General features: G+C 45.3%; 1 protein-coding gene across 1 annotated transcript; it reads left to right on the top strand.

The window, feature by feature from the left end:
* The first annotated feature begins 6829 nt into the window (after positions 1 to 6829).
* PSMG4 (proteasome assembly chaperone 4) lies at positions 6830 to 14455 on the top strand. Its single transcript, XM_011367059.2, has 3 exons — positions 6830 to 7128; positions 11186 to 11261; positions 14266 to 14455. Exons 1-3 carry the CDS (start codon positions 6955 to 6957, stop codon positions 14385 to 14387), a joined length of 372 nt encoding a protein of 123 aa, XP_011365361.1. The 5' UTR covers positions 6830 to 6954; the 3' UTR covers positions 14388 to 14455.

Below are 14455 nucleotides of genomic sequence, written 5' to 3'. Positions count from 1 at the left end.
AGAACTGTATAGATCAGAGTCCCCACCTTACCTCCTACTCCTTTGTCTCCCATCCCAAGCCAGAAATACATTATGAGCTAAAGATAGATTTAATTGCATCAAGCTATTACCGTTTCAGGGTTAAAATGTTACCATAGCATAACCTAGTCTGTTACTAACCCAAACACCACTTTACCAACTATGGCATATAATAGAGTTCAGAGCTGATTTTGGATTAAAGGCCCAAGGATCTCACACAAGACACCCCTGGATGCTGTAAACTTCCTAGAGGTTCTCATGACTCGTTGCTTGCACCATGAACATCCCAGGGATAGCTTCATCCTCAGATGGTGTGCATTATAAATCCAGGACTTACCTTTCTTTGCCGGAAGGGAGGTGACAGGTATTCTCCCCACAGAGTGGTTTTCTTATCCATTATCTAAAAAATTCTTTAATTCTTGGTTTTTAATGAAATTCACACCAGAAAAAGGCTCACAACCCAAACTGGTGGTAGACAGAGGAGAGGAATAAATCAAAACATCCAAGACCCCCTTGCCCTCTGTTCAAAGCTGACCTCTTTCTAAGTCTGCTGCTGGGTGCTTTTGCATTTGTGGGCTATGGACTACCTGAGAAACAGGACCTGCTGTTTCATCGGAGTATTCTAAAATTTCAGAGTCTAGAGAAAGCTTCTGACGGAGTTCCCCAGTTAAGAGTATGAAGCCAGGCAGTCGCCTCTAGCTTTCTGAAAGCGAAAGCAGCACTGTATTTAGCATGCTTCCTTCCCACCTGCCACCTAGTGGTTCCCTGGAGAATACCATCCTCTTGCTTAGGGCTGTGCCTTCTTATCTGATCCTCATAGGGTATCAGCTGTGGAAGGCCCCTTAGAGATAATCTAAGCAAATCTTCTCAATTTACAGCTAAGGTAACAGAGACCTAAAATGGAGGCATAGATCTAATTAGTGGTGGAGCCAGGCCTACAGCCTAAGGCCCTGAGGAGGCTCTTATTTATTCTCCCAGCATTTACACACATATCCACTAAGATGACTCAACAACTAAATCAGTGTTTGTTTTATGGCTATTATATGCAGGGCCTGTGCTGTGCACTGCACAGAACATGGAAGACCCCTACCTTCTCTTAAGGAGTTTCCTGAGAAGGAAGATGGGCATGCAAAAAGGCCAGTACATAAAATGATTGCTCTGTGGGAGGCAAAAGTGGAAGGCCAGGAGAAGTTGCAGCCAGTTTGCCTGAGGCAGGGAAGGCTCCCCCCAGGGGTGGTGTTGGGGCTAACTTCAGGACCAGAGGTTCCTCTGGCAGGTAAGTCCAGGCATGGTGCACAGGGCAAATGGAAGTTGTGTGTTCCAGCCACGTCATGGAGTTCAGTATCACTGGAGCGTAAAGCCAGAGGTGCGGGAAGGGCTAGCCAGGAAGTAGACCAGCAGCTGAGTGAGGGGCCTTTTGTGTCTGTGTAGGTGTTTAGGCTAAGCGTCATCAAAGGATTTTTTATTAGAGGAAGTAACATGAGCAAATTTTCTTGTTCAATAGATCTCTTTGGAGATAGTGAGAAAGACAAATTGGAAGCCAGTGAAACAAGAAGCAGGGAAGTGGTCAGAATTCCTGGCTTGGGCAAAGCAGCTCTTGGTACTGAAGTAATTCTAAAGGGGTTGACACTTGCAGGCCCCATTCTCTCCCAAATGGGGCAGCATTATTTTACCGGAGGGAGGATCTGCCCTTGGGCAAGAATTGCAGTTCAATCCATTTACTATAACAATTGGGCAAGGGGATAGCAAATGGCACCCTGGAACACCACCTGGTGTCAGACATTTTCCTCTCTGCCCCCACTGGGTGACAATGGCCTTATCTCCTCCTGATGATCAGGCTGGATTTCTCCTGCCAGGATGGTGACTCTTTTTTATTTTTCAACTTGCTGGGCTTTGGACACAGGAGCCTCAAGTGCCCAGTGGCAGTCAGAGGTAGCTTAGTGGGATTCTTGTTGTGTCCCCGGTGGAGTGTTCTCCCTTTGGGAAACATGACCTCTAATCCTGCAGTCCATAAGTGCAGATTTGGGAAGCACGATTCCCTAGATGGGTTGTTGGGAGCAATGGGAAGTGGGGTTGCTTCTGCTTCCACCCTTTGGTTCTCTGACTCATGAGGTTTTCCTACTATGGACACAGCACCATATAAACTTTGGTTCAAGTTGTATACAGGGTCCTGGAGTCTGGCTTTCTATCCTCACAAATGATCATCTCCCCCTTTGATTGGTGGCAGCTTGTGGGTAGCATAGAGTATGTGGTGTGACCAGTGGCTGCCATGGGTCTGGGGCCACTCTCCCACCTCTTTTGCCATCATTTGTGATGTTATGTGGAATGCCATGCAGGAGGACACCCTCTGTAAGCACGCTGATAATAGCGCTGTCTATGGCCCTGTGAACAGGAAGGGCAAACCCATATGTGGAACGTGGTTTTATTCCTGTCAGAACAAATTGTTGGCCCCTCTGGGTGGAAGGAGCCCAACATCAGCAACCTGCTACCTTGTGACTAGCTGTTCTCCCTGAGGATGGTGCCATAATGGAACCTAAGCCTAGAGCTCTATTGGTAGGTGGGACGTTTAGTGACGGCAACAGCAAGATCAACTTTGATAAGTGGAATTCCATGCTGTTGGCCCTTGTGTGACCTCCATCTCTGCTACCATGGTTATTTTGTTCATGGCCCATGGTACCAGCCCAGGGTGATCAAAGATAGGGGAATAATATCAACTGATTGCATCATTTTGTCTACTTGGTTGCTTAATTTTACTTCTGTATAACATAATACCATGATATTCACACTTTGTGGACACTTCACCCACATGCCTCTTCTCCAAATTTCCTTGTCTTTTATCTTCCAATCTTTTCTTTGCAGGTCCCTGACTAGCCCAACCAGGTCATTCCCCACTGCCCATAGGTCTCTATGCACTCTAGTCTTGGTCTACTGCTCTGTCTACACAAAATGGATGACCAGGTACACTGCCAGAGTGAGGCTGTAGTGCAGTTGCTATCCATTTGTAGTTTGCACCCCAGCATAAACCCATCCTAAAACCAAGCTCGGGCTTTTACCTCATTCTTCAGCTACTTCTATGGGATCCCCCATATGGCCATAGGTGTGAACTGAAGACAAGGCATTGATGAAACCGAGGTGGCAATGATATAATACACCAATGTGATATTCTGTAGAATGTATAGACAGTCTAGATCTCTTAAGACTACATCCTGATGGAGAGTAAAGAGTTAATATAGTCCTGGGCAAAACTATACATGAATATTGATGTTCATCCCATGTAAATGCAAACTGTTTCCGCTCCTCTTTTCTGATTGGAATAGAAAGCAATACATTTCCCAAATCCTTGGTCACACACCATGTACCTGAGGCCCTATTATACTGCTCTAGCAAACATACCGCATCTGCTACTGCAGCTATAACTGCTTCTCAGTTGAGATTATGGTGGTGTGTTGCCATCTTCCAAGATTTAACTGGTGAAGTAGAGCTATGTTGAGGACCACTGCCACTGCATCCTTTGGATCCTCAAAGATGGCACTAATTTTCACCGTCCTCCCCCGGATGCAATATTACTTGGCCGGGGAAAGGGCAGTTTCATAGTCTTCAACTTGGCTTTCTCTACTAAGATTGCTCTTACCTCACAGGTCAAGGACTTGATGAGGGAATTGTGCCAACTTCCCAGTATGTCTATCTCAATATACATTCAGGGACCAGGCAAATGACCTCAGAAGGGTCTTCAGACCCAATGGACCCTTGACCAAGACTCCATTTGTTGCCTGGTTCTTGTATATTTCCATGCTAGCAGGAAGACCATGATGACACTTCAGGTCTTCAGATCTCAATTCCAACTCTGACCTTCAAAATATTTGTATCTTCCTTTTTTCCTAGTGTACTGTTACCTGGGTAAATGGCCATTAGGCCCTTTGAAGAAGGGCTGGGAGGTCACGCTGTGTATTCTTGCCAAGTGCTGCAGGGAACCTGGCCACCTCTTCAGTTACTGGGTTCCAGGTTCAGACACTGATCAAGGAACTATACAAGTTTATTGGGGTGACTGCACTCTGCCATCCCAGTACATCCTTGATTTCTTCTGATGGTGTAAAGAGAATGCTACTTGTAGTAGTCAGACTCAGCTGACCCCATGGGCTCTCTGGAGTGAAAATGGCCCATCACAGTTGTCCCACATTTGGCCAAAATGGCCTGGATTTTATTCTACCTCCATCAGTCATTGGATATGGGCTTCCCTGGGAAGCGTATGCAGACTCTGAAAGAGGCCACAGCAGAAAGTTTTCTGCTAACAGTATTTCCAGCAGCTGGGACAAGTTCTTTCTTGAAGGGGATATAGGAGGCACATCTCAGAATCCACCACAATTGATAGAGTGAGGTTCCTGAGGATGTGAAGGATAGTGTCAGAGCACAGGTGGCTAGATTAAACTTTGAAAAGAGTAGGGGTATCTCTCACTGTAATGAGGAGTAGAAGGAGATAAGAATGGGATTAGATGAAGATGAAGGTTTAAATAGAGGGACAAAGAATTGGGGAAATTAAACCTGATAACCTCTATTTTCTTTGCAGAGCCAGAAGCAGAGTCTTCTGCTGAACTTGGGCAGGGTGAGGGCTTGAAGAGAACAGTTCTCAAGGAAAAGGAGAAACTGCAGGGCAGTGTTTAAGGGGAAGCTGATGTTGGGGGGCATGATTGGTTGTGACCCGTACCTGCTGGGGTCATGTGATTTTCCTAGCGGTGCTCAGAGCCCAGATGTAGGAGCAGAGAGGAACACACTTCAACCTGTACTGGGTGGATGTGGGGAAGGAAAGTGAGGCAATAGGGTGTTAACTATTTAATTTCCCTAGAGAGTTAAGATTCTTTAGAAACAAGCTCTCCATTTTAAAAATTGTATTTGTTTTCTAGAGATACAAAGCATTAGAGGATATTAGAGTTGAGATATGGGTGAGATCATCTGCACCATTAGTTCAATTTATCAATTTGTTCTTTAATAGATCATGCTTTTGGTGTTTTATCTGTGAAATCTTTGTCTAACTAAAGGTCAAAAAGGTTTTCTCTTATTTCTTCTAAAAGTTTTATAGTCTGATGTTTTATGTTTAGGTGCATGAACCATTTGAGTTTATTTTTATGCGTGATGTGAAATATGAATTGAGGTTCATTAGAACTTAAGAAAATGCAAATCACTGTGGGAAACAGTTTGTCAAGTTCTTGAAAAGTTACACAAATAACCACCATATGATACAACCATTCTACTCCTAGGTATTATCTACAAGAAATGAAAGCATATGTCCATATAGAGACTAACTTGTACACATACATTCACAGTAGCTTTATTGTAATATCCCCAAATGGCACACAGCTCAAATGAACATCTACATGTGAATGGATAAACAAATAGTGGTATAACCATACAATAGAATACTGCTCAACCATAAAAAAGAATGAATCATTTATATACACAACCCAGATGGATCTCAAAATAATTATGAGTGAAAGGCAGACACAAAAATTATACATACTGTATGATTCCATTTATGTAAAACTCTAGAGAATGCAAACTAATCTGTAGTGAAAAAGTGCAGACTAGTGGTTGTGGTGGGGGGTGGGGGTGGTGGGAGGGAAGGCAGGAAGGATTACAAAGGGGCTTGGGGAACTGTTTAGTAGTGGTGGACATGTTCACTATCTTGATTGCAGCCATGGTTTCATGGGTTATATATATATGTGTCAAAACTTCGATTTATATACTTTAAATATGTGCAGTTATTGTATGTTAATTACACCTTAATAAAGCTGTTTAAAAATTGACCTAAAAATTAACCATATTATTGAATCATTAATAATTAGCAAATAGAACAAACCCATAAAAATACCCTTTAAAATTTTAATTTAGTCAACTTAGACCTATTAGAGATTTAAAAAGCAGAACTATGATAGTTCCGACTTAAAATCCAACAGTTAGTTGTAACAGAATCTGACAAATTGGGCCCTGTTTGCAAACATTCTCTCTTAACACACTGAAGGATTCTTTATTTCAACTCTGTAGTGTCTCAAAGTGACTAAAATTAAAGGTCTCTCAACAAGGATGATAATGGCCACCATTCACTGTGCTTCCCATGTATTCGCTCATAATTCTTTCTACTTCTCTGAGAGGTACCTATTCTTATATCTATTTTGTAGATGAGCAAACTGAGTCCCAGGTAGGTTAAAAGAGTATTTCAAGGCCCACGCTTGTATGTGACTGTAGCTTGAGGAGGTGGGAGGGGTAGGTCTGAATCCAAACTCCCACCAACTCAGTCCACGTAATTTTTCTTTTTAGAGGCCTTTCCCCAATATTGTTGCCATTCTGAAGGCTAGCTACATTCAGGGCATCCGAGTTAAAAAGCTGCCAGGAAGTGGAGGATTTTGGTAAACCAAACCCAAGACAGTATGATGGGAGGTGGCTGTTTTCGGGGTGCTTAAATTATTAAACTACATAATTAAAACGGGATTGTCTTCGCAGGGCGAAGTGTCACAACCTGGGAAGACTATGCGGCTAGCTCCAGCACATCGGTGCTATTAGTCTGCACTAATTGGCGTGGAGAAGAAGAGAACAAGTGAGGGCGAGTTCTGCGGGGCATCACTGGGCTCCTGAGGTCAAGGCGAACGCCGGCGCTGCCCCTGCTGGTGACGAGAGCGAGTTTTGCTGCCGGTCCAACGACGTACTGAAGAGCCGCGAGTAGCCGGCAGGACTTTGCCGCCAGGGCTTTGCCTGCACCGACAGGGGGAGTTGTCCGGCCCCGTCCTCATGGCCCCGCCCACTCCCACCCTAAGCTCCACCCACTCCCGGGACCGAAAGCGAAGGCGCGCTCGGCAGCTCGGCGCTCGCCTGCTTGTGTCTAGCGGGACCCGCGACAGCACACCCGACGTGGGTCGCGGCGCTTGTGGCCCGGCGCCCGCCGGCGGCATGGAGGGGCAGTGGGCCACCGCGGGCGGGGACGTCTCCCTGCACAACTTCAGCGCGAGACTGTGGGAGCAGCTGGTTCACTTCCACGTCATGCGGCTGACAGACTCGCTCTTCCTGTGGGTGGGAGCGACACCGCACCTGCGCAACCTCGCCGTGGCCATGTGCAGCCGCTACGTGAGTGCCTGCCGGGGCTGGGGCGAGCGGGGACGGAGGAAAGGGGAGAGAGGGTCTAGGGGTGCGGGAGGAGAGGGGGCGGTCCCGAGGCCGCCGGGCCGGTGGAGGGTGGGGGTGACTGGTCCGGAAAGTGAGCGAGGAGTCTGGGCGCTGGCGGTGACCTCAAGGCGCCGGCGTGGGCACCAGGTTTTTGGGGGACTTGGGGCCCTTGGGGCTCTCTAGAAAAATTCCTGTGATATCTTAGGGAACGGGCTGAGGGTCGGTTTGGACCTGCACCGCCCCGAGGGTAACTGTGCGGTCAGGCCAGCACGTGGAACTCCAGAAGGGCCCCTCCCTCCATTCCTGCACCTCTGCTGGCTCCTCTCTCCATCTCTAGTTGGCGTGTCCAAGGGCTTCATCGTGGGACCTCTTGCTGCCCGTTTACGCTCGCGCCTTGGGTGATGGCATCCACTTCTTAGTTGTCATATCTCTGTATTGACCACACCGACATTTATCTATGTTTCCAGTTCAGACCTCTTTCTTGAACTTCAGACTCCTGTGTCTCCACTTAGAAATCTAATAGACATCTCATACTAGACACGTTCAAGACCAAACTCTTGACCTCTTCCTTCGAACCTGCTCCTCAACCCGCCCATCTCTGTTAATGGTAACTCCACCGGAACCTCGGAGTCATTCTTGATTTCCCTCTTCCACACTCCACATGTGGAATGTCAGTGAATCTGTGAGCACTGCTGTCAGTCAGAACACACTTGTCTATGTTAAGTCAAATAGATCTGACAGAGAAAAATATCCCATGATTTCACTTGTGTGGAATGTAAAAAAGAACAGGCCTGCAGCATTTCTCCTCCTTGGTTAATTCCCTCATTTGCTTCCAGTATTACTTTCTTAGAGCTACTGTAACAAAGTATCACAAACTGGGTGGCTTCAAACAACAGAAATTTATTTTCACAGTTCTGGAGGCCAGAGTCTGAAATTAAGGTTTTGGCAGCACTGGTTTATGCTGGATGCTCTGAGGGAGGAATCATCTCATGCCTCTCTCCTACCTTATGGTGTTGTTGGCAATCTTTGGTGTTCTTTGGCTTACAGCTTCGTCACTCCAATCTCTACTTCCAATGACACATGGCCTTCTTCTCTGTGTGTCTCTGTTTATCTGTGTCTTCTTATAAAGACACCAGTCATAAAAGATTAAGGGTCTACCCTACTCCAGTATGACCTCATCTTAAGTTATATCTTAAATATATGTGCAAAGACCCTATTTACAAATAAAGTCACTTTCACAGGTACTAGGGTTAGGACCTGGACATATTTTTTTGGAGGATACAGTTCAACCCACAACAGTGCCTTATAGCCAGTTCTGTGTGGGGCAGCGGACTGCAGTTAGATGTTGTCATTCCTCTGCTACAGAGCTTTCATGAGAGAAACTCAGAGCATAGTCCAGAGATTTCACAGTGATCCTCCAGGCCCTGTTACCTGAGAGAGCGTCCTGCTCCCACCCACCTCCCTCACTTGGTGGCTTTAGCACATTGGCATGCCCCCAGCTGTTGCTCCCTCTGCAGTTTTTTGTTGGTGTCTGTTGTGGTGGTAAGGTTTGTTTGTTTTATGAGTTTTTGTATCCCTAGTGCCTGACAAGCTGTTCATTAAATCCTCGTTGAATGAATGAGTGAGGCACTCTCAGGGAACTCCCCATAAGGAGTTCTACTAGTAACCTCAGCCAGTCAGGATTGTGATCCCTGAGGGGCTCCAGGGATAGTAAGAAATCAGAGGATCGAGCCATCAGGCAGGACCTGAGCAAAGCTTTGGGAAGGAGACAGCCTCTGAGTAAGACTTCTGGATGTCCTCACATAGTATTTCTCTTCCCTTCCGGTGTCCCTTCTTCTTGTGTGCCCTTTTCCTTCTTTCTGTTCTTTTCCTGTGTGTGTTTTGTTTCTCTTCTGGTGGGTAGCAGCAGGTGAGTCTTTGGGAAGGTGGCAGTTCCAGGTCTTTTTTCATTGGAGGCGAGGAGGAGGGCCTAGAAGAGCAGAGGGGTGATGGGCAGGGCTGTTTGTTTGTAGGTCATGGCACCCTGGAGTCTCTTCACCTTCTTTCTTTCCTAATCCTTAGGCTGTAGTCATTAACAGTGTGTACGGCTGTGGTACGACCAGGCATCATTTCCTTGAATCAGTTTCAAGGCTCTACTTGTGGACTGCTTTGGTGGTCTGACCACTTGGTAATCATAGATCTCAGTATGGTGTATTGTGTCAACTGGAAAGTCACTCTACATCAAGACTGGGGCAGGAAAAGGAAAAGAACCATTCCTACTGACTGACCACATTGTGTGCTTGGACACTGCCCTCCAGGGGCTGAGACCAGTCAGCTGGAGAAAAGAGGTACAGGCCATAGCTTAGGCAGGGGACAGACTGTGGCCTGTGGGCTGGCCCACGTCTACTTTTATGATAAGGTGTATCAGGACACAGCTATACCCATCCATTCAGTAGTGTCTGTCACAGCTTTTGATGGCAGAATTGAGCAGTTGCTATTGGACCTGGTGGTCCATAAAAACTTTACTGTTTATTATTTGGCCATTCTTAGAAAAAGTTTACTGACCCATGAGTGGAGGATGGCACAAAAGGGTCTGTGAGGTCTCCCCCTTCCTCCCTACCGCCTAAACCCTAGCATGTAAGACTGGACCATATAGAACAAAATCACATAATTCTGTTGCTCTTCTAGCTGGCTTGCCTTGCATCAGGCAGGTCTGATTGTGATGCCAAGAAAGGCTGTAGAACAAGGATGACGCAGGGTCCCACTAACATGAAGAAAGCTGGCCTGGGACCTGGGAAGAGGGCCCATGGGATCCTGTGTGCTCAGATAATCTAGGGTGCATCTGGCCTACCTGCATAAGTGGAAAGTAGTGCTCCAGCCATGGTAAAACCAGCTAGACATTTGTCTGCCTGGAGACCAGCTTGGCATAATATGATTTCAGAAATAATGAAGTATTAAAAGTAAGAATATCGGGTTTTTAGTTTTGTTTTTGGTCAGAAAAAGCTGCCCAGTTAAGATATATTTTCTATTTTCAGGAGGTTTAACTATACTGTTAATAGTTAAATGTTGAACTTGAAATCTGTAAATAGAAAATTCACTAAGATCATATTTTTGTATCTTTTTCAAGAAAAAAAAGCATGTAGTAAATGCTTTCATTGTTATCCTGTGTTTTCTGATAGTCTTTTATAGAACTGAACAAATTCTGTCTCATATTGAAGTGACTTTGAACCTTTAGATAAGGAGCAGTCTCTGATTTGTGCTCAGGATAAAAGTAATTTTGGCAATATTATAAGTTAGTGGGTTTATTATTATTTTTTTTCTTTTAAGCTAAGCCTTTTAAATGGTAAGGGGAGTTCTTTCCAAAGTAATTGGAAGTAAGATTACCTCTAGATTTCAGAAGGGCCACATTTGTTTATCTTTAGTTTTATTGCTTATCTGAAATGAAGATTGGCCAAGCGTATTCAAAAGTTTTTATTTCATTATTTGGATGCTGATGGCTGGTGCCCATTTGCAAAGTCACAGGGCCCTTCTTGACCCTGAAGAGCCCAGACATCCTTAGGGGAATGGAGCTGTGTGTTCTCTTACAGGTCCAGATGAGATTAGGCTCCTGCCTTCTCCACCTGCTGGCTAACATGGGGTGAGGGACCTGGAGGCACTTGGCACCCGGACTCTGATGGCTTTCTTCTTGCTGTGGCCTTAATGATCCTACTGGTTTCAATGTTAGTCGTAATACTGCCTGTCAGCATACTTTGGAGTTTCCAACACTAAAACAAGCCCTTTATATGAAGTAAGTCCTAGAGCTCAGTGATAGCATTATGATGCCAGCTTCAGGTGACTTCTCTTCATCTCTCCCATCTATATGATCTCATATGCGTTAGAGGGTCAACCTACCTGGCTGTTGACACAGATGCCAGACCTTCTTTCTCTTGGTTAATGTGTCTAACTCCCCAGAACCTGCTCCTACCACCCTCATGAAGAATCAGAAGTCACAGAAGATTGGCTGATGGAGAAGCAGCATTGTGTTCTGTTTTCCTTTTAGGACTCCATCCCTGTGTCCACCTCCCTCCTCGGAGACACTTCTGACACGACCTCCACTGGCCTTGCCCAGCGCTTAGGTATGTACCCACGGTGGTCCTGACTATTGCATGGAACCATGAGGCAAGTCACTTTAGAAAAAAGAATCTTTATACTGAAAGATAGATGAACTCATCACTATAGCATAAGCGCAGACCTTTGTATACTGGGTCTTCTTTAAGGAGAGTATCTCCATGCCCACATGGTACGAACACTGTCTTAGGGATAGTGTATTCTCAGGAGACTCCCACGTTGTACCTTGGCTGTCATCCAAGCCAATGAGTGACAGGTGATTTGGCTCCCTTCTCTAAGCACATTACCTCCTTATGGGTGGAGAGTGTGAATGATGCCCACAATGCTCCTGGGCCTCAGTGGGGCCTGTGGAGCAGAGTACCAGCAGTGCAAGAGGGTTGTCCTTTATTTCCTGTGACATCATTCAGAGTTCAGAAGGGAGATTGGCCTGGCCAGAGGGAGGCATAGAGTCAGTGTTAAGCAAGAACATGAGGTTGAAGGCTCCATCCTCTCCCGCACTGCAAACACATACTTCTTTTAAATACCCAGATAGTTCAGGTAAGGACAACATGTGTTCTGCCCTTGGCCAGTGTGCACGATCAGCAGGTCATTAGAGGGTACCCAGGGACCTTGAACAGTAGGGCAGCCTCTGTCTCCTCTTCAGCCTTTGTTGTCACCAATGTTCCCAGACAGTTCAGTTCTAGAGCCCCCGTGTCCTGGTGCTGGTGATGTACAGTGAATGAGGCCCATTTTAGTTGTGTTGACAGTCTATCCACTGGATCCATCATAAGTGGAATGTACCTATGTAAACAAGATAGCCACACAGTTCAGGTGGAGCCTAGGCAGTGTGGACAGGTTGAGGGTAGGTCATACTAGACTTGCCACACTGCGTTCTGTGTGTGAGTAGGGCAGAGACCATGATGGGGTTGGCGGCGGCTTTTTGGGACCTTCCCCGTTCTTTTTTTTTAGCCTGAAGTTAGAGAAACCTGACTAGTAAGTTATTTTGGTAACTTCTTACTAGAAAGTAATTTTAAATTTACAGAAAAGTTGCAAAAAAAAGGTACAAAGAACTCCTACTTAGCCTTCACCCAGATTCCTAGTTCTTGTCATCCTCTCTTTAGGTTCACATTGTTTTTTTCTGAACCACATGAAAGTAAGTTGAAGACATGATTGCTTCCTCGTACTTCACCGTGTATTACCAATGTTTGAGGGGTAACACCTCTATATCAAATGGACCACTGTGTGCCCTGCCTGGTCCGATGAAGACATGGGAGTGTTCATAGGTCTAGAAACAGAAAACTGGGTGGGTGGCCACAGTGTGGATGACAGAGTCTGTTAGTGCCAATAAAGTAAGATGGGCTTTAGGGTGTCTTTGGATGGAGGCCTAGTAGTTTGTATGCAAAAAACTAGGATTCTTTTTGTTTTGTTTTTGAGGTTTGTGCAAATGTTGGGGCTTTTTAAAATTAACTTTTCCCCTCATATGGTTTACATCAATTTATAATCTAAATCAATTGAAATATAGATAAAAAATAATAAATATCCTTACCAACTTATTAAAGTCAAATATTAATGAAGGGTTTTATCCTGCCTGATTGAGCAAAAACTGGCAGCTTTCAGCCACTGTCCAACAAGGACAGGCACATGGAATAAACTTGAAAAGTTAGTGGTGTGGTGTGACTGCTGGCATCACCAAAGGCTGGTAATGCTGAGATTACAAACGGGCTGTCCAGTGCAGCCTTGTGCCGTTTAAAATACATTATTATTATTATTATTATTATTATTATGCATATAGTTGAAAATGCATTAACCATCATCAGTTGTCTAGAGGGGTAATGAGAAGAGAGTGATGTCCCAAAACAGTATCGTGCATGGAAGATGAAAGGAAGTTGGAAAATAAATGATCTAAAGGGTTCAGAGTAACCTTGGAGGTATTGGAGGGCTGTAGCGTGGATGGGGCCCCCCTCATTCTGTGTGGCTCTGGAGGGCAGAGCTGGTCTGCTTGGCAGACGATACAGGCAGATAGTTTTGCTCCCTGTAAGACCCTGTCTTAGCAAGTAGAGCAGTTGGAATCAGAGTATCCCACCTTGGGGACAGGGAATTTTCTGCCACTGAATGAGGGCAGGCTGAGTGGATGTGACTTGACAGGCCCCAGCTTCACCTCTCCTCACCTCAGCACCTTTTTGCCTTTGATGCTGAGGCTGTCTTGGTCATCTGAAGTCTGTGGGGTGGGAGGGTAGGGTGCGTGCTTCTGTGGGGAGGAGTTTGCACCTGCCCTGTGTGTGGGGTGAGGCCGAAGGCAGAGGCCCCAGCAGTATTTGACTGTTTTAGGCTTACTGCTCAACTTCAGGATATTTGTCTTGTCTTTCAGATTGTGGGCATGTGATTTTGCTTGATTTCTATAGTTGGAGCAGTATACCTCAACTATTACTGGTTCTGTAGAAAAGGGCTAAAACATATATTCAACATCAAATTGAAAATTAGACATTTGTGTGTATGTACAGGCACAGAAATGTAGAAGTGTAGGATTATCTCTGGGAGCAGGGCAGAATTGGTAGAGAGGGTGGTACTGAAAGAGAACTTGAATATTTTATCTTAAATACTTTAATATTATTGGTGTTTCTGCAAAGTAAAACAAACCAACCATTTATGTAGGGCAGTGGTTCTTAAACTTTAGTATTTAGATCCCCTACAGGGCTCGTGGGCATAACTCACTGGCCCCAACCCCAGCCTCTCTGATTCAGTGAGCCTAGGAGGGAAGGTCGAGGGGGGAGCGGGCCTGAGAATCTGCATCTCATGCTGCTGATATGAGGGCCACACTTTAAGAACCACTGTTTTAGAGACTAGGAAAGGATCTAAATGACTTTAGTTTGCATTTGCAGCAGCTACCTGTGAAGAGTCATAAAAATTAGAACTTTCTTTTCTCCCTAAAACTCCATTCTTTTTCCAAGCATTTCTCAGCTGTAAAGTAGGTCTGAGGCACATAGAACCTCCAAGTATTTCAGTCATGCCTGTGTCAATGTGTTTTCTTTTTAGCCAGGAAGACCAACAAGCAGGTGTTTGTCAGCTATAACCTTCAAAACACAGACAGTAACTTCGCATTACTTGTAGAAAACAGGATCAAGGAAGAAATGGAGGCTTTTCCTGAAAAGTTCTAGCTGAGTGGCAGAAGTGAGGATTTGTAACTTATGTACAATATACATTTAAATAAATGGATTGAATTTCA

This window comes from Pteropus vampyrus, unplaced genomic scaffold (assembly GCF_000151845.1).
Source record: "Pteropus vampyrus isolate Shadow unplaced genomic scaffold, Pvam_2.0 Scaffold129, whole genome shotgun sequence".
Taxonomy (NCBI): Eukaryota; Metazoa; Chordata; class Mammalia; order Chiroptera; family Pteropodidae; genus Pteropus; species Pteropus vampyrus.
The sequence above is the reverse complement of the archived record's forward strand: the minus strand, read 5'-3'. Positions and strand labels throughout refer to the sequence as shown.

Bases quoted from the DNA above. Each gene is read 5' to 3' on its own strand.
- PSMG4 (XM_011367059.2), top strand. From the start codon at position 6,955: ATGGAGGGGCAGTGGGCCACCGCGGGCGGGGACGTCTCCCTGCACAAC. The intron at 7,129-11,185 runs GTGAGTGCCTGC...TTTTCCTTTTAG, and splicing joins TGGCCATGTGCAGCCGCTAC to GACTCCATCCCTGTGTCCAC. The intron at 11,262-14,265 runs GTATGTACCCAC...TTTTCTTTTTAG, and splicing joins TGGCCTTGCCCAGCGCTTAG to CCAGGAAGACCAACAAGCAG.